Source organism: Pyxicephalus adspersus, chromosome 2, assembly GCF_032062135.1.
Source record: "Pyxicephalus adspersus chromosome 2, UCB_Pads_2.0, whole genome shotgun sequence".
Classification (NCBI taxonomy): domain Eukaryota; kingdom Metazoa; phylum Chordata; class Amphibia; order Anura; family Pyxicephalidae; genus Pyxicephalus; species Pyxicephalus adspersus.
In genome coordinates, this window is record NC_092859.1 from 52,552,614 (window position 1) to 52,578,230 (window position 25,617).

At 39.4% G+C, this 25,617-nt stretch overlaps 1 protein-coding gene and 1 long non-coding RNA gene across 3 annotated transcripts in view; one reads left to right on the forward strand and one right to left on the reverse strand.

The window, feature by feature from the left end:
• LOC140323583 (uncharacterized) overlaps positions 1–13,802 on the reverse strand; it is a 48,661-nt gene extending 34,859 nt beyond the window's left edge. Inside the window, exon 1 of one of the 2 annotated variants that reach the window (XR_011919403.1) lies at positions 13,640–13,802. This is a non-coding gene — a long non-coding RNA (uncharacterized lncRNA). Of the gene's footprint in view, positions 1–12,963; positions 13,038–13,639 lie in introns of those variants that run through there. The other variant, XR_011919402.1, reaches the window with a different exon arrangement.
• CTNNA1 (catenin alpha 1) overlaps positions 13,073–25,617 on the forward strand; it is a 36,784-nt gene continuing 24,239 nt past the window's right edge. The window contains exons 1-5 of the mRNA XM_072400784.1: positions 13,073–13,214; positions 17,849–17,952; positions 19,121–19,316; positions 23,515–23,681; positions 23,780–23,899. Coding sequence (XP_072256885.1) covers positions 17,851–17,952; positions 19,121–19,316; positions 23,515–23,681; positions 23,780–23,899 — 585 coding nt within the window. The 5' untranslated portion in view covers positions 13,073–13,214; positions 17,849–17,850. The remainder of the gene's footprint in view (positions 13,215–17,848; positions 17,953–19,120; positions 19,317–23,514; positions 23,682–23,779; positions 23,900–25,617) is intronic.

Sequence of the window (25,617 nt, forward strand, 5' to 3'; positions counted from 1 at the left end):
CTAACATACAAAACACCACCACAGGCATCATCAATCAAATCAGAACCTTTCAGAAAGGCAAAAAAACGCCCTACTCTAACTCCTCTACCCATAAACACACCCAACCCCAACTGTCACAATCTGGGAACGGGCTCAAAGGCCAAAAGCTGTAGCAATGAGCGAGTCTGCAATGATAAACATGTTGGGTCCAGTACACAGGTGGATGTAGCAAAGCAGGAGTGAGACAAGAGCGTAGTCAGGAAGCAAGCCAAAGTCAGTATCCAAGGAAATCAGGTTAAATGCAGCAAGCAATAAGAGTAGTCAGTAATTCCGTAGCCGAAGGTCAATATACAAGCAAGTGGCAGGAAAGGTAGGTAGTACTAGTGGTAGTGGTGGTAGTAAGGCGAGACACTGGCAGGAGCACAATATTCTGGCAAACAAAAAATTCATGGCAGGGCTTAAAAAGGAAGGGGGTAGAAATACTGCCAGAAACAGAAACAGCCCTAAGTTTGGATCCCAATCCTGACAGTACCTCCCTCCATCCAGGATGGCCTCTGGATGTCTTAGGTCCTGGCTTGAGAGGAAATCCTAAAAATTCTCTTGTTAATCTAGGAGCATGACTATTTTCTACTGATTCCCAATCACTTTCTTCAGGACCATATCCTTCCCATTGTGCTAAGTATTGCAATTTGTTCCTAAATATATACTGAAGTCAAGAATTTTCTCAACAACAAATTCTTCTTCACCTTGTACATGAACAGGTGGCAGAGGTAGAATATATCTCCCAGAAAAAGTGTTTTCATGAAATGGTTTGAGTAGAGAAATATGGAAAACAGGGTTAATTTTCTAATTGTCAGGAAGTTTTAAATGATAGGTGACTGGATTGATCTGATCTGCTATTTGAAGTGGTCCCAGAAACTTGTGGCCCAGCTTGGAACATGGAACACGTGTTTTTAGATTATTGGTAGATAGCCATACCTTGTCACCAATAAAAAAAAGTAGGGAGATCTTTGTGATGTCTGTCAGCAGACTATTTTTTGGGCGGATATTCGCCAGTCCTCAATAATCAGCTCATAGACAGCATCACAGGTTGCCGGGTCAGTTGAGGTTGGGGGGTGCCCACTGCGGGCTCTTCTTCAATGGCGAAATGGTCAATGCTTGAAATGAGATATCCAGGTTTTGACAGTGCTGTAAAAAGGACACGTCTCCTCCAGTGTTTGTGACATCCCGGTGTGAATGTCCTTTGCTGACTTTCCCTGGAGAAACAAAAACGTCATGACGGCCTGTAACTCCATTGAGGTGAAACTTGCTTGTGCCTCTGCCATCACAGCTAGGGATGAGCGATTTGTAAGTTCGATCTCATGGCAAATCAGGCCTTTCTCACTTACCGAACATTTATGCGAGAACGGCCTTCTGATTCACCATGAGGTTGTGTTCTCACTGAACGAATGAGGGAAAAAGCAGGGTGTGGTAACACCCACTATTTCCGTCGAGATTCGCGGCTGGGAGCGAATCATTTGCTCTCAGGATGAACAGCAAGACCCAGCAGCCCAATCAGGGGAGATCTGAGGACAGGCATATATAGAGGGAAGGAGGGAGGGGTTAGTAACTCCATCTTGTGTTCTGTGTGAAGGATAGAAGCAGGGAGAGATGTGGAATGAGACGAGGACAGCTCCATTCACTAAATTGTACACTTCTGGGTGGCATTGATGATGCACTACACCCAGCTCTAGATGCCAGTTACCAATGCGGTTCTCGCTCCTTCTCAGGGCCCACTGCCTCTTCCTCCTGCTGTTGCTGCTGCCCCCTGTCAGTACTCATTTCACTAAAATTGTACACTTCTGGGTTGCATTGATAATGCACTACACCCAGCTCTATATGGCAGTTACTAATGCGGTCCACGCTCCATCTCAAGGCCCACCGCCTCCTCCTGCTGCTGCTGCCGCCTGTCAGTGCTCCATTAACTAAAATTGTACACTTCTGGGTGGCATTGATGATGCCATACACCCAGCTCTAGATGCCAGTTACCAAAGCAGTACCCGTTCCTTCTCAGGACCCACTGCCTCCTCCTCCTGCTGTTGCTGCTGCCGCCTGTCAGTACTCTGTTCACTAAAATTGTACACTTCTAGGTGGCAGTGATGATGCACTACACCCAGCTCTAGATGCCAGTTACCAATGAAGTCCACGGTCCATCTCAGGGACCATTGCCTCCTCCTGCTGGTGCTACCACCTGTCAGTGCTCCATTCATTAAAATTGTACACTTCTGGGTGGCATTGATGATGCACTCCCTGCTCCTTTTCAGGGCCCACTGCCTCCTCCTCCTGCTGTTGCTGCTGACGCCTGTCAGTACTCCATTAACTAAAATTGTATTACACACTTCTGGGTGGGTGGCATTGATGATGCACTACAACCAGCTCTAGATGCCAGTTACCAAAGCGGTCCACACTCCGTCTCAGGGCCCACCGCCTCCTCCTTCTCCTCTTGCTGCTGCCGCCTGTCAGTGCTCCATTTCCTAAAATTGTACACTTCTGGGTGGCATTGATGATGAAATACACCCAGCTCTAGATACCAGATACCAATGCAGTCCCCGCTTCGTCTCAGGACCCACGGCCTCCTCCTCCTGCTGTTGCTGCTGTCGCCTGTCAGTACTCCATTCACTAAAATTGTATTACACACTTCTGGGTGGGTGGCATTGTCCATGCACTACACCCAGCTCCAGTTTCCAATACGATCTCCGCCCCGTCTAAGGGCCCACCGTCTCCTCCTCCTGCTGTTGCTGCCGCCTGTCAGTATTCCATTCACTAAAATTGTACACTTCTGGGTGGCAGTGACGATGCACTACACCCAGTTCTCCACGACACTTACCAATGCAGTTTCCTGGCAATAGCTGACCAGAGACCACACACTGCTACTGCTCTCGCTGACCCACGTCTCTGGTTCTCCATCGTTTTGCCTAATGTCACCGCGCTACTTGTCCACAACTTTATGGGTGGCATTCCTTACACATTTTACCCAGGTCATGATGCCAGCTAGCAATTATTATTATTATTATTATTATTAATAAACAGGATTTATATAGTGTAAACAAATTATGCAGCTATATAAATTAAATAGGGGAGCGTACAATAAATAGCAATGCATTCTTCCGCTGTTTTGACAGCAGGGACCGTTGCTAGTCGGTTGAGTTCACCCTTTCTCAATGTCCTAAAATTTATGCTGCCTTCCGTATGCTGTTCATCACGAAAAGATCTTATTTGCCTGCTGTCACTTTGGCTGCCATTTTCTGGAAAACAACAACTTTATGGGTGGCATTCCTAACACGTCATCGAGGTCATGATGCCAGCTAACAATATTATTATTATTAAGCAGGATTTATATAGCATAAACCAATTATTCAGCTGTATAAATTTATTAGGGGTGCGTACTTTAAATAGCAATGCATTCAGCTGTTGTTTTGACAGCAGAGACTGTTGCTAGTGGGTTGAGTTCACCCTTTCTCAATGTCCTAATGTTTATGCTGCCTTTTGGACGCTGTCCATCACACAGTCCTATTTGCCTGCTGTCATTTTGCCTGCCATTTTTGGGAAAACCACAAGGTCTTTTGGAACTTTTGTATTTGTCCCTTGTTGCCACTGTTCTCCTACACATACCTAGCAAATTTGGTGGTTCTAACATGTTTAGGGGATTTGCTATTAATGTTTAAAGTTGGCCTATTGACTTTAATGAGATTCGCGAAATTGGTTCGCCGAAAACGAAAGTTCGAGGAAATTTCAGACCAATCGAAAGTTTGAGGAAATTTTCGCGAGACTGTCAGAGGCCTTCCCGCTCATCCCTAATCACAGATTCTCACTAAAAGAAAAAACAGTTTTAAGAATTGCAAAGACCTGATATTTGCAGAGTTACATACTAAGATATTAGGCTGTCATATCCCCCCACACTCATTATTCTTTTTCATCTGGAAGGGGGCAAAGCCAGGAACTTCCCAGCACCACCTCGTAAATGAGAAATATATGCACATGGGTGGAGCTGCATCTTATCCCCTACTCTTTGTGAAAGGATAGCTCCAATGGCAGCATCTGAAGCATCCACTTCTACAATGAAAGAGAATTCAGGATTAGGATGAACCAATATAGGTGTACAAGGTAAAGTGAAAAGGGCTTCCCCTTCTTTGTAAATTGAGTAACTGAGCTATATCTTTGGAGAAATCCCTTACAAATTTTCAGTAAAAGTTGGCAAATCCAACAAATCCTTCAATGTCCTTAACATTTCTTAGAGCAGGCCTCTCCACAACTGCTTTGACCTTATTAGGGTCCATGGCTCAACCGTTCTTGAGAAACGATGCAAACATGATTGTGATGCGCCTCTAAATTATCTGAAAACATAAGTATGTCATCTAGGTAGGCTACCACAAATTGATCCAAAAGGTCTCGCAATTATGAAATGTTGGAAGGTGGTAGGAGCATTACACAGGCCAAATGGCATAGCCAATGATTTAACCGAATTTAATGGTCAACCATCAACAGTCTCTATATCAAAAGGTGAAGCATTACTTATTATCTGGATATTATTGAGCAAATATTCTTTATTAACCACCTTGCAGTTAAGCCCGACCTTCGCTCGGGCAAAAAAAAACTGCAAGGATGGTTAAGCCCGAGATTTTGTACATCCATACTTACCTGGTCCCCCTGTGCTCATCCAGCGTCGTCCTCCATCGATCATCGTCCGCCGATCTCTCCAGCTTCGGGTGCCTTCGTCGGGTGACAGCGGGACCGGTAAGAAGCCGGCCGGCATCTTACCTGGACCCGCTCATCGTCCCACGTCGTCCTCGCTCCAGCGCCGGATGATCTCTGCAGGGAGAAGCCGTCCGGCGGAGAAAAAAAAAACCGGACGGCTCCTCCCTGCGTGCGTGATGACGTCGGCGCGTGTGCGGGAAATTCAAACTGAAACTCATTCATTCATTTTGTATTGGATTCAATACAAACTCCTGTATTGAATCCAATACAAAATGATTCAAATAAATACAAAGTATATAATTGGTAAATTCAAACTGTCATTTTGTATTGGATTGGATACAAACTCCCGTATCCAATCCAATACAAAAAAAAAAAAAAAAAAAAAAAAGTAAATAACTTGGAAATTCAAATTTATATTTTGTATTTGATTGGATACAAACTTGCGTATCCAATCCAATACAAAATAATTCAAATAATTACAAAGTATATACCTGGTAAATTCAAACTGTCATTTTGTATTGGATTGGATACAAACTTGCGTATCCAATCCAATACAAAAAATAAAAAAAGAATAAAAGTAAATAACTTGGAAATTCAAATTTATATTTTGTATTTGATTGGATACAAACTTGCGTATCCAATCCAATACAAAAAATAAAAAAAGAATAAAAGTAAATAACTTGGAAATTCAAATTTATATTTTGTATTTGATTGGATACAAACTTGCGTATCCAATCCAATACAAAATAATTCAAATAATTACAAAGTATATACCTGGTAAATTCAAACTGTCATTTTGTATTGGATTGGATACAAACTCCAGCATCCAATCCAATACAAGAAAATAAAAAAAAATAAAATAAAAGTAAATAACTTGGAAATTCAAATTCTTATTTTGTATTGGATTGGATACAAACTCCCATATCCAATCAAATACAAAATAATTCAAAACAAACTCCAATAAATACAGAATCAAAGTTTTAAAAATTGCCACACTAGGGAGGTGTTTTAGAATAATATAGTACTTTACAATATACAGAGTTACTGCTTTTTCAGTATTTATGATTTGTTTACATTGCTGATTTTTGTGTTTTTCCTTTAATTTTATTAAAAGTAATTTTTTTTTTTACATGATTGTGTGTTTCAAACATTTTTTATATTCATATTATCTACTAGAACCCTTGTTCGGACATATTTCTGTAAGTTACAGGTCTACAATTTAAAAAAAAAATTCATGAAAAACAGTGGATCACTTTTGGTACAGAAATCTAGACCTCAGTGTAACGCTCAGGAGGTTAATAATATTAGGTAAATATTATTAATAGTATCTGAGCAAATTCTATGTCCATGAAGTTTCCCCCAGCTCCAGAATCCAGCATAGAAGGGCAAGGAATCTCACGACTCTCAAGAATGAGTTTGATAGGAACATCAAAATGAGGCATTTGAGAACAGATTTTATTTTCCTTCCAAAATAAAGGGTGAGATAGACTGATCAATAGAGCCTATTTATTAAGTCACATTCACACCAATAGCAGCAATGGTTTTCTTTAATGAATTTTGACAATTAGCAAAATGTCACTTCGATCCCAAGGATTCCGATACCACTGCTGAGCCAGAGTATATCGTTCCTTGCATTAGCACATGACTCTAAACTTTCTGGTCACCTGGGAATTCTCAGATGTCATAGCCTTTACTTAGACCAAGTCATCTACCCTTGCCCGAGTGGGACCCCTTTCTCATCTGCCCTTTCCCAAGGAGCCTTGGTGTCATCTGTCGATAGATTTTATTACGAATCTTCCACCTTCTGATGGCATTTGGGTGGTTGTGGATCGCTTTTCCAAAATTTCCCATTTTGTATCCCTTCCTGCTTTACCATCAGCAGCTGTGTTGGTGCCAATTTGCATTCGTCCTCATATTTCCAGACATATTTTATCTGATCGTGGGGTTCAATTTACTCCCTTTTGGAAAGGTTTTTGCAAATCCCTGGACATCTCTGCAAAGTTCTCCTCAGCCTATCACCCGCAAACTAATGGGCAGGCAGAAAGAGGTAATCAGGCATAGGAGTAATATCTTTGAGACCTTGAATCTGCCCACCATGACGACTGGGTAGCCATGCTACCATGGGCAGAGTTCGCCCACAAAAACCATGTCAGCACCAGCACCAAAGGATCTCCATTCTTCATTGTCAATGGAAAACATTCTTGCCTCGCATCTCCTATACCCTGATCTGCTGAAGTACCTGCAGTCAGGGCCCTGCAGAGAGACTTTGGTATTCAAGCTCTAAGCATCTGAAACACGCAGCTCTCCGACACAAGTAGTTTGCAGATCGGCAATGCAGTAAAGTACCTCTTTTCCAACCTAGGGATAAAGTCTGGTTCTCCATGAAGAGCATCCATTGCAAAGTCTCTTCTCTGAAATTTGCTCCTTGTTTCATTGGACCTTATGTCATTTCAGCTATGGTTAGTCCCATTTGTTATCTCAAGTTACCCAACTCTTTCCATGTATCTCTGCTAATACCATTAGTCCTGAATCACTTTTCTCGTCCCTCACCTCTGGATACTCCTGCTCTCAATTTTTCTCAGGCGTATAAAGCCCATTAAATTCTAGATTCCAAAATTTCTCACAAGAAGGTAATGTACCTGATTGACCGGAAAGTTGTTGAGAAGGGGTGTTAAAATAGCTCAACAGCATTCATGCCTCTTCTTCATATGCTAAATGGACACTAGATGGCACTGTTCCTTTCATTAATGTGTATGTTATATGCTGCTGTAAAACTGCACTCCTGTTCCTTCCACCATGTTGTGATGTTATTGCTGTTTTTCTTTTTATTGTTTCACACATTGTGCATGTATGGAATGTATCCCTGAGTGATCCAAAAGTAAAGGATTTTTTACTATCTGCCGAGCTGCAGATTCCTGTGTGATCTTCATTAGACCACGTTGTCTAACACTAAGAAGATATTTGAAAGTAGATGGGCATCCGACCTCGGGACAGACTCGCCCAGTTTTGGAAAATAATGATCTTAAATTACTTAGTAGGTTAGTCTGCACGACCAAGTAAATTAGATAATAAATTCTTATCCAGAATCTTTGGAAATGTAAAAGTATGCAATATTGTACCCATTTGACAGCAACCTCTATAGCAGAGAAGGTAGATTGCATCATTACAATATAGATAACCTCTATAAGGGAGATGTTAAGGGAGATTGAAGAAGAGAAGCTCTTAAAGTTTTCCAGGACTTCCTATTCTACTACAAGATCAGCTTCCCATTGAGTAATTTTTTTTTTTGGGGAATTAAACAAGGCTAGATTTCCCGCTAAAATTCTCCCTTTTGTCTTAGGAAATAGAGCTAACAGACTTTTCAAATGCTGTATTTTATAACAGGGTAGTTAACTCTTTTTATTTTTGATTTTTTTTTTTAATTGATTTTATTTGCAAGTATCTAAACATTTCAGATGTTGATAGAGATCACTTTTTCTGTAAAGCTAGAACATTTACAATCATTTCACTATTCAAGAAGTTGCCTATACGAAAAAAATCTTTGTTCGGCCAACAATTATTGTCTTCTTGTTTTGGCCCTTCAGGTTCTGCATTACTTGCTTTGCTGTGGTGAGGATGATTACGGGGCATCTCTACCTCCGCTTTTATGTATCTTTCCTCCCACTGGCACCCAGTTTCCCTCACTCTCCCTTCTGCTTTTTGGTACTATTCTCATATGATGCTCAGAGAATCTGGGACTACTTCTAATTTTTTTTTATAAAAAGATAACATGGAATGTTAAGGGATTTTGTACACCCCAGAAATGTTTTCAAGATCTTCGACATCTGAGAAAACTACAAGCTGACATGGCACTCTTTTAGTAGATGCACAATAAAGAGGCTAAAATGCTTAGATTACTCAAATCCTGGGTTTAGTGACTGGAGCTCCAGCAGTTGGCCATAACACTGATGCCACATCCTAGATACAAAATATTATACCAAAGTAACAAAAAGCAAAATAAAAGGACTTTCAAGGCATTAATATCAACTTTTTTAAGATTCAATATGTTTCATGTGCCATTTTTACTGCTTCCAAAGGTCTGTTCATCTCTATAGAACAGATAGCTGTTTCAGTGGCTGAGGTGTCAATTGGTTGACTTACTTGCTATTTCTTTGGATGACTCCCTTGTGGTACCCCTGAAATCTTGGAGGTATGAGTACTCTTCTTAAAATACCAAAATGCAGAGGACTCCATTTGTTTTTTAGAAGACCGCAAAGGCTGTGCTTCGGGGCGGAATCCTTGCCAAGAATAGAGATACTTGTGATAAAGTGTGTGTAGCCTACAATAATTATAAGAAACCTTTGTCAGATGCTCTTAGATCAGAGTGGTTAAAGTCCAAACAGCTCTGTGGTCCTTAGCCATTGCAATATGACCAATATAATACAGATTGTCGCAAAGTTAAATTTTTGCAGATTTGGAAACACATTGGGTAAACTCCCGGCGGCTTTGTCCAAGAGTGGACATACAGTGCATCATGTCACCTATCTCAGAGATGAAGTGGGCATTGTTAAAACTGGCCATCTTTTGGGCTGGCCAATCAACATTCCCTATATCCATTTAAAGATTTATTATAGATTCAGCCTGGCAGTAACCAACAATCACCAACTGTTCCAGAGTCCATGAAGGCCTCAAGTGTGGAGTTGTTGTGGGGAAGCTGGATAACTATGGAGGGAGGCTGAGTGGAGGGGAGAGAAAAGTGACCAAGCATGCCCCCCTCAAAACATGCTAGGCGCTAAAGTTTCCCGCCCTCTGTGGGCAAAACTTAACAAAGCGTCCTTTCTGTCTGCAGCGAAGGCAGAGTTCTAAAGATAGACGCCAGGACCTTTCCTCTGAAAGGCGCGAGGTGATGTAAGCTGCTTCATCAAAAAACCCTCCTAGTGAGGCTCAGGAAGGCTTCAATATTACTGGTAACTGTATCCTTCCTTTTCCAGATTGGGGACAATCAACAGGTGTAGAGGAAATTCTTTGCAGAGCTAGGGGGCTCGGCACTAGTGGAGACCCTTTGTACGAACACAGAGTGCTTTGTCTGGGCCAGCTAAAAAGCCAAGGGTGGTTAGAGGCCTTTTCCTAATTGGCCAGCGGGAGGGGCGACACTGATTAAATCGGGAAGAGAACCCAGAGTCCTCCTTTGACTTGGACAATGAATTATCCACAACCCAGTCCACCAAATAAAGGCTATATTTTCTTTTAAAAGGGAGTTTGGGACATCTATTTTATTTGCCCAAATTCTCCCAAACCATGAAGGAGGTGCTGCCCACCTATCAAGGTCTGTGTAAATGCAATGGAACACAAGTGAATAATTAGATGAATAAAGGGGTGAGCTGAATGGCCAGTTGGCTTAGAGAGGTAAATATGACAGATTTCAGCCTAGCAGCTAGGCGGATATGATGGACTAAACATCAAGTGTGCTTAGGAACAGAAATGTCAGGGTTGCTAAAGAAAGCATAGGGATTTTAAGGTAAGTTATATCAGTAATGAAATCAAAGACTTCACCCCAGAAACTGTCAAACACTGGACAGAGCCACTAAATGTGTGCCATTAAACCTGTTTGGGAGCATCTACAAAAAGAAAGGGAGGTACTTGAGAGTTAAATCTGGCTACTCTTTCCATTACTAAGAACCAACTAAGAAGAGATTCACAGTTTGCATGCATTTATAGATATTTTAGGAAATTCAGCAGTCATACTTTGTCATTCTTCTAAATCATAGTTGATGTTTAATTCTTTCTCCCAAAATTTTTCTTCAGGGAAGTTTTTCCTGGTTAAAGCTTGGCCAAAATTATGAACTTGCAGGAAGATTCAAAAGTGGTGACTTTATATTTGTCTGGCTCTAACTGGATTTTGCTACTTAGGAGTTTGAGCCTTAATAGAAAGTTTGTGAATATGATGCACAATTTTTTTACAACAGGATGACACCCTTTTGTTTGATTTTTAGTTAATTTTGACTTTCCAGATCAACCTATTAAAAGGTAGTATCTGTTAAAGAATGTAGTGCTATTTGTGCCACATTACAGTACATGTTAAGGTTTGGACCTGGAGTTCTCGGACTTGGACGATGAAGTCTCCACAACCCAGTCCACCAAATAAAGGCTATAATTTTCCTTTGAAGTTTTTTTTAGGTCATGCACATATAACAGAATAGGGAGTACAAAGTATTTTGGGCAGGACATCTATTTCATTTGTCGAAATTCTCCCAAACCATGAAGGGGGATGCTGCCCACCTATTGAGGTCTGTGCAAATGCAATGGTACATGGGGGGGGGGGGGAGATAATTGGCTGAAAAAAGAGAGTGTTATTGGGGTGAGTTGAATACCCTAACAGTGTACAGAGGTGGAACTCAATTAGACGCTATATTCATGTTGTAGAAGTGAAACTAACTCCACACTGAGATTAATGCTAGGTACACAAGATTTGCTCATATTGATACTTAATACCGGAACTGCTGTAAAAGAATTACCAAGTTCCTCTTTGGTTTTGGATATCTTGGACTTACATGCTTTAGGTTAAATAGAGCCAGGATATACTAATAAATGACTTCTGGAGATCAATAGCATAGCAGATCTGCTCATACCAGAATCCCAGTTAGATAAGACTGCGGAAATAAAATGTATAGATATCCTGGTCTGGTGTGGGGCCTGATTATATCTCACAAAACCCTCCTGTTCTGGATGAATGATAATGCCCAGGAACTAATTTCATTGTTAAAAATAATGACCAAAATTCTGACTTAAGTCACGATTTATTATAGAGAAAGGACAAAAGCTAAATCAGCATGATCATTAGCAGGTTTGGGTATAACACGAAGAAAGGCAGGGTTTGTCAAATGGTGTGGTATCAAAAATACAGCAAACTTCTTATAATAATATAATAAAATAATATATGACATAATGAAATAGTAATTAAATTGTAATAAAAATTAAAAAGCCATGTGGTCCAGGATTTTGTGATATTTTCGCATCTGATACCCTAATCTTTAGGATAGCATGGTGTCTGCACATTTGACAGCTGGCGGCAGTAGGCTGTATTACTAACACTTGCTGTCGCCCCCATTAGTTGTCTATGACAGTGGTCCCCAACCTTTTGGATCTTGCGGACCACTAATCTCATGGACTCGGGGCAGCGCATGCGCCGGGTGCTGTGTGTCACTCAAAGGGGAAGGAACTTCTCCTAACCCCGCTGGAGGGTACACCGGCCAGAGCCGCAGCCCAACTGTCAGATGGCCGCAGGCCGGGAGTTGGGGACTACTGGTCTATAGGGCCGCTGCTAGGGAAAACTACACATAGCATCTCCCCAAAGGCAATGTTTCCCTGGCATGAGTAGGCAGCAAACACATTGCAACCTCATGGCCAGTGTGAATATCGAAATGTCATGCATGCCACAATGCAAATTGCACAGGACTATCAAGGTGCCATGTCGTAATATGACGGTTAGTGCATGGAATTGCTGTGCACTGAGAAGTTCCTTTAAACACCTTTGTGTTTTTAGTTGTGTGGGAACTGTACTATATCATTACGCACATTTCTATTTTAATTTTATTTGTTTTAGTACTACAGAATTGACAATGCCATTGCATTGTATCAAATTAAAATGTAATGTTTGTGTCGGTGTTAGTACAATCTGATTGTCACTGTGGAATTGTTTCTGGTTGTGTCAGTATAGTATTGTAGAAGGACAGGCAATGTCGATTCCACAACAAAATAACCTTAACTGTCTGATTTTTTTTTTTCAAAAATGCTCTTCTTTCCTTCTCTGCAATAATATGAAAAATGCAATTTTTTTCTGCAGTCAATATCTACAAGAAAACCCTGCAAAATGTAAAAGTGGAACTTTTGGTTCTTCTTTAAGGTGGTATCAGTACAGCATGTGTTAGCTATTTTCTGAAGTGGCTTTACTTGTGATTTCTTTGATTTAGATATAATTTAAAAAAATATAATTGTATATAATATAAGTTTAAAAAAATAAGTTTAAAAGGTTTGTTTTATCTTTGTATGTATGTACAGTAGTACAAGTAACCAATTGTCATAGAACATAAGGAAGGAATTTGAATAAGTTATAGAAAATTAGACCATGCTTAGATATGTTTTATACCTACCTACAAATCTGACAATTCAGATTTGTAATTTTTTAACAGGTGTAATCATTTTTATTTATATAATAATATATATTCCAGCCTGGTCACTACACACAGAGAACCAGGGCTGAAACTTCCCTACCTGATACTGGTGAGACTTACACACCCACAAATCCAGATAAAAGTCCTAGCCCAGCACTTTCCCGGCCAGTAGGAGTAACATACGTCCATCCAGCTAGGAGGGGCCACAAGACAGGAACTGCCAGGCTCACCCTATTTCCTTAAACAACTCCCTGACCTGGTTAGAGTGGAGTTTCCCGAGGGCTGCGGCTCTGCTTTTTTTTATTCATTTGAAATTTAAAATCTCCGTCAGGTGCGCGGATTGAGCGATCGGTGAGTCGTTTACTTTTATACGTCACTCTATGTACTAAGTCCTAAAAGTCACGAAGCATGTTGTGAGGTGTGCTTACTGCATTGCACATTTATTTCCTAATTTACTTATTCTACGTCATAAATTTATTTGTGTCGTGCTGTAATATTACTTTGAAAACTTGGATTTTGTTTTGGTCATGTGACTGGTTTCGCATAGGGCGAATAATGAGACGTTTGTACGCGTTGTGTCGTCATTTACTTGATTATATGTAAATAATAGAACGTCCACTCCTTACATATATAATATCGATGGCGTTGTAATAGATATTTACATTTCCAGGACAAAGGTTTAAAAAAAAACACGCCAATCCTATAGTTTATGTTTTCTAACTTTCTGGGCCTTCCCTCCTCCCCTCAGCATTGTTCCCTCGCCAGGAATGTTTTACCTAATTCGGTGTTTGGAATTTACCACCACGCCCTTCCGCTCGAACTTTCTGTTATGACTTCTTATCTGTGTGGAGCTCTATTCATATCTAATGCAATTCGCTGAAAATCATTCTGCGGTTTCACATCATTTTTTCTACCGAGTTTTGTATATTTAGCAACTTCTAAAAATCTAACTTGTGTTCTGTATCCCCCTCCTCTCTCGGTTCAGCCAGTTCCATGCATTGTCCATGTTGTCTTTGTGAATAGTTCAGTAATATAGCCTGTAGTCAGTCTTTCCTTCTCTTCATAGATTATGTAACATGGTATTAATGAATTTATTCCAAGGAATGCTAATTGGTGAAGATGACCTTGAGGTTTTAGTAGATTTAGTCACACACCTGAAACATGCCTGCAGCTGTCAGAATTGGGGAAACACCTGAGCTGTATTATGGATGCTGAGATATTACAAGATGAGGATCAGAGCACTGTTATCACAGAAATGGGAGCCTTCATAATCTATCAGAGCAGCGTGTTATTATGGCTACTATCCAATAATAATACATTTAACATATTTGACTTTATTAGGAGTTAATACAGTTTTTTTTTTACCTGGTTCCAACCCCGTTACCCTAGAATTGCTTTGACACCCCAACTCTTACAACCTCTAGCAAAAATTGTGGAATATAATCTTGAAGTATGTTTATTTAAAAACACACAGCACAAAACTATTTTATACAATATTTTAATGTTCAACATTCTCGCATTCTAAAACATATCTCCAATAATGGAATGTCCTTGTTTTTAATCAGTGGCACATGTTTTGTTCAGGAACTTTGGAATCCACCCCTAAAAATTCCAATGAGCACCGATTGAGATACTGAAAAATGACTTTACAATAACAAATTTATTTCCTTTTTTTTTTTAATTGAATGAGAAAAATATCCTGTACCCCATTTTTTCTGTATAGGTAATGATTGCCATGCTTCATTTATTCCTGAATCTTTAATTGACATGCTACCCCATCATTGATTGTGGAAATTTGCTTGTTTTAGTCAGGCAGTCATCTTTATGTGTTTTTTTGCAAAATGAAATAAATGTTCCTACAGCATCTCTTTGGTTAAGGCAGATCTACCATCGTGTCTTCTAATGTTTAGGTGTTTAAAGAGGAACTAAACTGAAAAAAAATACACTTAACTTTCAAACCCGCAGGGCACTCCGATCCATCCGGTGGTGTCTTGTATCGGTCCCTCGTCATCCCAGGATCCGTCCCTGAGTCGGTGCTCCAGGCAGCGCCATCTTCTTCCTGGTTCTTCTTCCTACATCACCAGGTGTGAGATTGGGTGACGTAGGATGGAAAAAACTTGCAGATCTCCCTGCGCATGCGTGGGATTGGCAAATTTTTCTCTTTGCACGAAAAGGCTCCTTTTCTGTATGTAAATCCTATTTTCTTTAGCCAATTTCTTACAATTTGGTCACAAAAAATTGTATTCCTTTTTTACCTATTTGTTTTAAAATCTCTTGTTGTGTATCTTTCATTTTTGCTTTGCTTTTTCTGTCCAGACTATTTTTTTTCAGGTGGTTCAGTAACATTTTTTTCTTTGGTTGAGTGATTGTATGTTTTTCTTCCACTTGCCTAATCAAAACATGTGCCATTAATTATAATAACCTCATTTAATTTGAAAGTATGTTTCAAATTGCTGGAATGTTTAGCTGTTAATATTTTTGCGTCATATATGTGACCCCTTTTTTTTTTTTTTTTTACAAAGTAAACTAGCTGTATGAACCTTATCCAAGAGTAGTGATTTCCCATTAGGCTGGTTTAGGTAGGTAGGTTACTGGTCCCCATACATTACTGCCATAAAAACTGGGATGATGAGAGTAATAAGGATTTAAAGGCAGACTCTTACTGGTGGTTTGAAGCGAAACTAAACCTTGCTATACTTGCTTGTTCCTGTTCTGTGGCACGGCGCCACTAACTTCTCCTTTTCCTTCTTCAATTCTGCATTCGTGTTGAGGAGTTCATTTAGTCCAGGCCACCGCAGGGTAAGTCGGGTATCCTGGTAACCAATCCTGAGTTGCTCATGTTCAGCTCAGCAATTTTGACAATTCCATGAAGCTATCAGTTGGGTAAGAATGCTTATTGCAGAAGGGATGTCACCTTGACAAACACGCTGACAAGGTTGAACACATATTGTAATGTTTATCTCTGTAAAATTATGTTTTATTCATCTGTGGCAAGATTTCAATATTATTGGCTTTTCACTTTGTGGATGTTGGAAGATTCTTTATTTTCTGCAGTATAATCTGTGGATTTCGTAAATCCGTAAGGCCCACCCCCACCCTCATTAATGTTTGTTTATCTCTGTTAAGGTTTTTGAAGTAACCTGATGTTACTATTTTTAACATGACAGTTATTTTCTGGGGTCCTGAGCCAATATGGTTTAAGTCTAAGTATAGTTAGGTTCATGGGTTCATAAATATTTGGACAGAAACAACTTTTTTCTCATTTTGGTTCTGTACATTATCACAATTAATTTTAGATGAAACAACTTTCAGCTTTAATTCAGTGGGTTAAACAAAAAGATTGCATAAAAATATGAGGAACTAAAGCCTTTTTTTACACAATCACTTCATTTCAGGGGCTCAAAAGTAATTGGACAATTGACTCGAAGGCTATTTCATAGGCTGCTGTGGGCAATACCTACATTATGTCATTATCAATTAAGCAGATGAAAGGCCTGGAGTTGATCTGGGGGGGGGTGTGCTTGTATGTGGAAGATTTTGCTGTGAACAGACCGCATGCGGTCAAAGGAGCTCTCCATGCAGGTGAAACAAGCCATCCATAAGCTGAAAAAAACAGAAAAAACCCATTCAAGAAATTTCTACAATATTAGGAGTGGCAAAATCTACAGTTTGGTACATCATGGGAAAGAAACAAAGCACTGGTGAACTCGACAACACCAAAAGATCTGGACGTCCACAGAAGACAACAGTGGCGGATGACCGCAGAATCATTTCCATGGTGAAGAGAAACCACTTCACAACAGCCAACCAAGTGAACAACACTCTCCAGGAGGTAGGCATATCGATATCCAAGTCTATCCTAAAGAGAAGACTGCATGAAAGTAAATACAGAGGGTGCACTGCAAGGTGCAAGCCACTCATAAGCCTCAAGAATAGAAAGGTTAGATTGGACTTATAAAAACTTAAAAAAAGTCAGCACAGTTCTGGAAAAACATTCATTGGACAGATTAAACCGAGATCAACCTTTACCAGAATGATGGCAGGAACAAAGTATGGAGAAGGCGTGGAACAGCTCATGATCCAAAGCATACCACATCATCTGTAAAACATGGCGGAGGCAGTGTGATGGCTTGGGCATGCATGGCTGCCAGTGGCACTGGGACACTAGTATTTATCCATGATGTGACACAGGACAGAAGCAGCCGAATGAATTCTGAGGTGTTCAGAGACATACTGTCTGTTCAAATCCAGCTAAATGCAGTCACATTGATTGGGAGGCATTTCATAATACAGATGGACAATGACCCAAAACATACAGCCAAAGCAACCCAGAGGTTTATTAAAGCAAAGAAGTGGAATATTCTTTGAATGGCCAAATCAGTCACCTGATCTGAACCCAATTGAGCATGAATTTCACTTAGTGAAGACTAAACTTCGGACAGAAAGGCCAACAAACAAACAGCAACTGAAAGCCGCTGTACTAAAGGCCTGGCAGAGCATTAAAAAGGAGGAAACCCAGCATCTGGTGATGTTTATGAGTTCAAGACTACAGACTGTCATTGTCAGCAAAGGGTTTTCAACCAAGTATTAAAAATGAACATTTTATTTTCAGCTTTTAATTTGTCCAATTACTTTTGAGCCCCTAAAATCAAGTGATTTGTTTAAAAAAAAAAAAAATGCATCTAAGTTGTTTAATTCGTGTGTGTGTGTATATGTATGTGTATATAATGTATAACTATATATATATATATATATATATATATATATAGTGTGTGTGTGTGTGTCCCGGGTTTTTCTGAGACTATCAAAAGAAATTCCTTAGTGTATATCTTCCTTAATGGTGTCCCATAATGCACTTGTTAACTATGTACACTGAACACAAATTTTGCAGATCCTAGTTCCATTAGATCCTACATAGACTTGTGCCTCTGCCTCTTATTGTTCTGCTAATTTAGTTCTTAACTAAAATGTTTTTTTTTCCTCAGAAATGACTTTAAACACTGGAAATATCAATTTTAAATGGGATCCAAAGAGCTTAGAAATCCGTACCTTGGCTGTTGAGCGACTGCTTGAGCCTCTTGTTACTCAGGTATGTAAACTTTAAAGAACTGTATTATGAGAGCTACCAATTGCATTTGAAGGAAAAATGGCATTTTTTTTAATACTCCGTATTTACTTTTAGTTTGTATTTTTCTAGAAAGGCTGCAGCCTTACATCGATCTGTGACAATTTGTATGAAGCATGATGACAGCTGCTTTGTATGCAAAGCCTACTAGATTGTAAGCTCTTCGGGGCAGGGTTCTCTCCTCCTTCTTCACTGTCTGTATTAGTCTGTCATTTTCAATCCCTATTTAATGTACAGCGCTGAGTAATATGTTGGCGCTATATAAATCCTGTTTAATAATAAGTCATGTGATCATGATAATTTGGCATTCAACTAGGTTTACTGGTTTATGACAGCAGTCGCCATGCAGTGGCCCGCGGATGTGGCCGGTGCGCCCCCGAGCGGATCAGGAGAAGGACCCTGCTGGGGGGGGGGGGTTAACCAGCCAGACCAGCTGGTTTGCAGGCTCGGCGAAGCTCATGCAATGGGTGCTCAGATCTGCAAAGGGAGAATGGGCGGTTCTGGCATCATGACATCATTATGGGTTTCTTAAATGACACCTGGCTCCCCGCGCATGCTCGACCTGAAGCTGGTAATTTTAGTGGTCCGTGGCTCTGAAAAGGTTGGCGACCACTGGTTTATGATACCTGTGTCTGACAAGCCAGCTCTAAGATACAGTATGGTCAGCTCTGTAATGGAATGAATGGGCCTTGTAAGTAGTTTTGTCCATGAAAATTATCCATGCTTAAAATGCGTAAACTTGATTCTTGGTGTCTGACCAATGTATTAGGCAGTAGTCGTATATTAAAATACTTTTTCTTATCAGAACTGTGAAATTAACTTAATATAAACATCTAAGATCAGACTTCATGATCTGGTTGGTTAGGAAAAGCTGGAGCCTAGGAGGTGTGATTGCTCCACAAAAACTGGAGTTTTTTTTTTTTTTGTAAGATGCTTTGTAAACATGATGCAGGTAGGTACTCTTTTGGCTAGACTCAGTCGATATGGAAAGCTGATCAGTTTAAGAATGTATTAATTTACAAGCCTAAAAAGTTAAACATTGTTTTACAGAATTACAGAGATTATCTAGTGTATCAGAAGCTTTTGAGTGAAGCAATGTATGTCTCTAAAATTTCTGTTTTTTGTGCTATAGGTAACAACTTTGGTAAATACCAGCAACAAGGGTCCTTCAAACAAAAAGAAAGGTCGTTCCAAGAAAGCTCATGTTTTGGCTGCCTCAGTTGAACAAGCAACACAAAACTTCTTAGAAAAAGGGGACAAGATAGCAAAGGAGAGTCAGTTTCTCAAACAAGAACTCTTCGATGCTGTTGAAGATGTCCGCAAGCAAGGTACGTGTGTGTGTATATATATATATATATATATATTATTGTATTTTATTTCTTTTACAGAAAATTAAAACAACATTGTTGCATACAATGTTGTTTTTTTTTTTATTTTGTTTGGATATTAAAGCGGAACTAAACTTAAAAGGGGTTTTAAATACCCCCCTTACCCAACAAAAGAAGGTAATTTTTACCTAACATAAAAGGGTTGTCTACCGTTTTTTAAATAAAGTAAAAGTTTTAGTGATAAAAGCCTTTGTCTTTGCAGTGTTTTCTGACATTTTAACTTTAGGGAACCTCCTGAAACAACTATAACCTCCATGGCCCCTGGTATTCCCGAATGGGTTACCTTTCCTGAATAGGCACGGGGTTAATTGTAAGTACCAAAAGTGGTAACCCCCAAGCCACACTCGGGGTGGCATTGTAAAGGGCTTACCTGGTCCTCATGAGCCTGTGGCGTCCTCCAGGGATGCCCGGCATCTGTGTCACCTGGCCTTGCATCCCCAGCATGATCAATGGGACGTGTGAATGTACAGGGTTGGAGCGCTGGGGGGGGCGTGACCTGGCGGGAAATTTAAACAGATTACATTGTAATCTGTTTTGATTACATTACTGTATCCCACAGTTTGGTCCCTAAAGCTTTGTCTAGTGCACTGCTTGCACTTTTACTGTTTGTCTCTACCAGCCCTGACCTTTGCCTGACCTTTTACCACGTTTCTGCCTACCGTTAGCCCTGACCTCTGCCTGGAAACTTGACCATGTCCATGGCTTCCAAAAGGCCTCTCTCTAGTGCAAAAGCTGTTTTAGAACAGCTAGAAAACAGTGATAGTGATTTAGAATCACCTGTAGAACTGAGCGATAGTGATTCACCGGGAAACAATATAAAACAACAAATTTCAATGCAAAACAATGTACCACTTTTGACATTCATAAATACCGACATAATCAGACCGCCAGGGAGGTTAACTAATAAGGTCCTCAGGGAACCCCTGCTTCTACATTGCTGGCCAGTGGGAAGAATTTATTAATTGTCAAGAAACACTGCTTAAAGGTATTCCAAGCAATACAAATACACAAAGGTTAAACAAAACATAAAAAATCTGAAAATATAACAATCACTAGAAAAAAACACCTGTGTTCATGTGTAAACCCACACTTGATTTTTTTTTTCTCCCCTAATGATTAACACACACCAATATGAAGTGAGGAAGGATGTCCGATAATAAGTAGAGAACTGGGGAAGGCAAAGTGTTCTAAGTGTTTTGGTTAGATATCTGAAAGTTTGCAAATGTTTTAAACCCTGCAGTCACAATAATCTAATAAAAAATGTTGGACACAACATATTGTTACAGAATTATACCCTTTCCTTTTTAATAAATCTGAATCTTCATAGCAAGAGTCTTCTTATTGAAATTTAATATTAACCACCATGGCAGCTTTTGCTATGAATATATACAACAAACATTTTCACAACATAAGTGTGCGCACCCTTAAACCAATACTTTGTTGAAGCACTGTTTCATTTAGTTACAGCTTTTACTCTTCTTGGGAACACACCTGCCATCAAGTAAATACTCTGAACAAACCCAAATAAAGTCCAGCTGTCCTACTAGGATCAAGTCATGGTTCTCATAGAGCTTACAAAGCATCAAAGGGATCTTTTTGTTGAAAGGTATTAGTAAGGAGAAGGGTACAACATTTTTTCCATCATTGGATTTACAATGCAGTGCTCAACACAGAAATCTTTTTAAGCGGGGTGGCAAGAAATTGTAGGCGGGTGGCAGTCCTGGTATTGTGACCTAACTCATTGATAACCACCTAAAAACAGCGGGGTGGTTGCTGAAAAGTGCCGGGTGGTGCGCCCAGCTAAAAGGGGCTGGGGAGAACACTGCAATGGAACACAGTGGAGATGTTCATCAAAAAATGGGGGGAAATATGGGACAGTAGTGACATTGCAAAGAACTGAATATCCCTCCAAAATTGATAAAAATACAAGACAGAAACTGGTCAGGGAGGCTGCCAAGAGCCCTAAAGCAATACTGAAGGAGCTGCAAGAATCTTTGATTAGTACTGGTTGTGTACCACACGTGACAACAATCTCTCGTATTCTCCGTATGTGTCTGGACTATGGGGTAGGGTTGCAACATAGAAGCCTTACAAGAAAAACATCTAAGCCCAGATAAAAATTTGCAAAAAAATACAAAAGCATGTTGGGAAAATTGTGTTTTGGTCTTATGAGACCAAGGTTGAACTTTTTGGCCACAATTCCAAAAGCTACGTTTGCATTTGACGTCTGCTAGAAAGATGAAGAGGAAGCACACCTTTAACACGACAATGGGACCCCAGCATACTTCCAAAAAAAAAAGGATGGCTTCACCTGAAGAAAAGTTAGTTTTGGAATGACCCAAACAGAGCCCAGACCTTAATCCAATGGAAAATCTTTGAGATGACCTGAAGAGGGCCGTGCACAAAAGATATTCTTGCAATTAGACAGATTTGGGGTGCTTTTTCAAGGAAAAGTGGGCATATTTTGCCAAGTCAAAATGTGCCATGCTGACAGACTCCCACCCAAGAAGACTGAATAGTGTAATCAAAAGGTGCTTCAACAAAGTATTCATTCAAGGGTGTGCACACTTTATAAAAAATAAAAAAACAAATGATAAACTATTTGCATATTTTTACCTTAACATATTTGATTTTCAGGGACAATTTCAAAATAATTTATTCTGGTCTTATGGGGAGGAAAATGATGTTTGGCTTTATAGTGTCATACAATGTCCCTTTCGTCAAGAAAATAAACCCCTGGCTCCTGGTGGCTTTTTGTTTTGGCACTAAACTGTATGGTGCGCGCACAGTGCAGTGTAGAGCTCCTCACCACTGCACACAGCACCACCCATTCTGTAGCCTGTTGTTTTGGAAGTCTGCCATGTAGTCGACTACAAAAATTTCCATACCCTCTTAGCTACTTGTTCGCGATGTGATAGAGCTTCTGGTTCCCTGCTACACAATTTTTTTCTATTGTATAATTTGATGTCTATAAAGTTTTACAGAAAATAAGTCTTGATAGATGTATGGTTTAAGAACGTAAACCAAAACCTACTAATGGAAGACCTAACTTTCAGTCTTCATCATAGATTAGCACCTTTTTGTCATAGTTGGTTTTCTGGCCAGACATTTCAGAACTCTGACAAATAAAAGAACCTTCTCTTCGTTTTTTTGTGTGAATGTATGAGAATTGGTTTGGTGGGAAGTTCAGTCCTATGATCACTAATATAGTTTCATAGTAAGTCAAGTAAAAAAAAGACATAAGTCCATCAAGTTCAACCACTAGGAAAATAAACATATCCCAGATATAAAACCCTATAGACGTAGTTGATCAAGTTGATGGTGGAACCACCTTTTTCTTTCCACAATAGCTCTGGGCACCTTGATGGTACAGAGCTGTTTGTTGCTGACAAAAGCAAGCTCCTATAAACCAGCTTCTAGTAAACATCTTGGACCTTCCTTTCATTTTTGCTTCATATCCTTAATCTCACAACTGTCACAGTGATCTTATATATCAACCCCTCAAAATAGGACAGTGAGGTTGGCAGCAGCAGTGGAGATGGTGCTCATTCTGCTGTGGACTAAATACACTGGTCATAGTCCACATTCTCCGTGTGGGAAATGTCTGGGAAGTTAATGAGAGTCCACCTTTGCTGAGGAACACCAGATGTAGAGCACATGGTGTTCAACCTGAATATTCTCATCTAATCTGAAAAAAAAAACTGGATAGGTTTGTTGCCCAGTTTCTGGATCTGCTGGTAGCGGTAATGGATACACTGGTAGCTCTGTAGGATTGTTTCTCTGTAAATTTGTGAATGCCTTCCTACTGAGTCCTAGTTTCTCTGGGGAGTCAAAATGTCAGAGCTGGACTTGTCTAACGCAGGCAGAATGTTCCTTTGGGGCATTTCTGGCATCCATTAGCCTACTAGAATGAACAGAGGTTCCAACCCTTTCCTACTATTTCCAAAATTAGGAAAAATAGTTCCTCTGGAAATACATCACGTGTTTTTCATTTACGACTGTCAGCCTTGTTTAAAGTGAACTTCCTCTTAACTGCTTTACAAAGGATGGTGGAGTTCTGGTAATCCCCTAAATGTGTCAAATAAAGGTATATTTTCCTGGAATAATAACCTTTCAATAAAAATATATTCATTTACAGGGGAACAAATGAGAAGTGCTTCTGGAGAGTTTGCTGATGATCCATGTTCCTCCGTTAAGCGTGGGAATATGGTACGAGCAGCACGTGCCTTGTTATCAGCTGTTACAAGACTGCTGATTTTAGCAGATATGGCAGATGTATACAAACTGCTTGTTCAACTGAAAGTGGTAATGTACTTTTGTTGTAATGTCTGTGTGTGCGTTAAGTAGTTTACAATGTGATTTCATGAATTTAACTTTTTTTATTTGTTTTTTTTTCTTTTTAGGTTGAGGAAGGTATTGTAAAACTAAGAAATGCTGGAACAGAGCAAGAATTGGGAATACAGTATAAGGCATTGAAAGCTGAAGTGGATAAATTAAATTTAATGACTGCAAAACGTCAACAGGTTAAGACTTTAGGCTTTAATAACAAATAAAGCAATATTGTTAATTTTGATTGTCTGTTTACATAGTGTGCATCTCCCTGTCCCTGTTCTTACATTTTGTTGGGAGAAGTCTTCGTCTTCGAGTCTTCCTCCTTTACTCCTTTTGCAACAGTAACAATTTCTATTTATAGCCCTTTTCGTTTAAATAGGGTGAGAAAAAGTTAGGACCTTGTCCTTATTTGACGTTCTCTGTGTGTGAGGAAATGTTTGTCATGTTTAAATGTTCTTTACATTGCTTTTCTGATGCCTGCCGCCTGGACAGGAAGCATAAATTAATCTCCATTAGCAGGACATGACATTAAAAAAAAAGGGAAATTAAATTTTTTGCCATGTTTGATGTCTGATTAAGTGGTACTTACCCTCCATGTAGTTCAAAGTACCTGGGTACATCCACTATAAAGTGGGGTGCCTAGCAAAATGACTTTATAGGTACTTGCATGGCTGAACACAATGAAATCTAAAAAATATGGAATTTGACCTTCCTTTAAACATTCCATGGTCCGAATTGTCTAGGTCCATGTGTTTTAAAGGCAGTAATCTCCCAACAGGCAATGTCAGATTCCTTGTAATATAAATAGTGCTCAAAAAGTATATGTATAAAATGACAAGCTGATCTTCAGCATAAAAACAACCCAGAAGACCTAACATTTTGAAGATGCTAGTCATCTAGCAGTATTGACTATAATAATAATGTATTGGTTTTTGGTAGTTTTTCAATTATTATGAGATTTTTGGGGTGGTAGTTTTATTTAAAAACAACTTTCCTTAACATTTCATAAGCAATTAAACATTTAACATTCTTATTAAAATCTATACATGATAATGCAATTACTAATTACTCTAAAGAATGGCTTGCCAGGATTTTTGACTAGGATGCTACATATAATTTTTTTTGTTTGTTTTTCAAAATAACTGTGAAATTAATGAACTCACAAGGAATTAGACATTTGTACGTGGAGTGAACAGCACTTAGCTTTTGGTCATATATGTACTCTAACACATTCAGACATAATATGTCTGATATGTAGGTACAATGGAAAAAAGAACAAGAAGGATATATTTCCTTGCCTGCAGTAGTGGTTGGTGGCCTAACCCTTTAGACATTCATAATAAATTAAAAGAAGAGACAAGGAACTGGGTTTTGTTATGGCCAAAGAAATTGTGTATCGGTAACAAACTAGTGATAGCACAAATACATATATACAACATTAGTACCATATATACATTGAATGTTTACTGGTGCCTTACCCCATTTATCATGATGGGATTTAGAGGCTAGTGTCTAGGACCGATAATTTTCGGTCTAAATCAGTCAATAGGCATACAAGCTTCTCTTCCTGCATATAAATTATGTGGAGAGAGATGAAGTGTATGTTTTGGAATGGCTCCTTAACCCAACATGTTTCGCCCCTAGGCTTCCTCGGGGGTATTAGAGCAGCCATGAAGCAGAACTGATGGAAAAATTAGTAAAGAAAGGTAGAATTAAATTAGTCAGAATAAAATTCTTTTATAAAAAATAAGTGTCATTAAAGTGGAGAGTAATAGATTAGTTACTCTTTAATTGTCAATAATTATGTGAAGATGAAGAAAAATTTGATGGGGAAGGCATTAAAAAGTTGAAAAAAAGTATAGGGAGTGTTAAATAGCTGACACAATTATAGAGGTTTCTGAAAATCTTT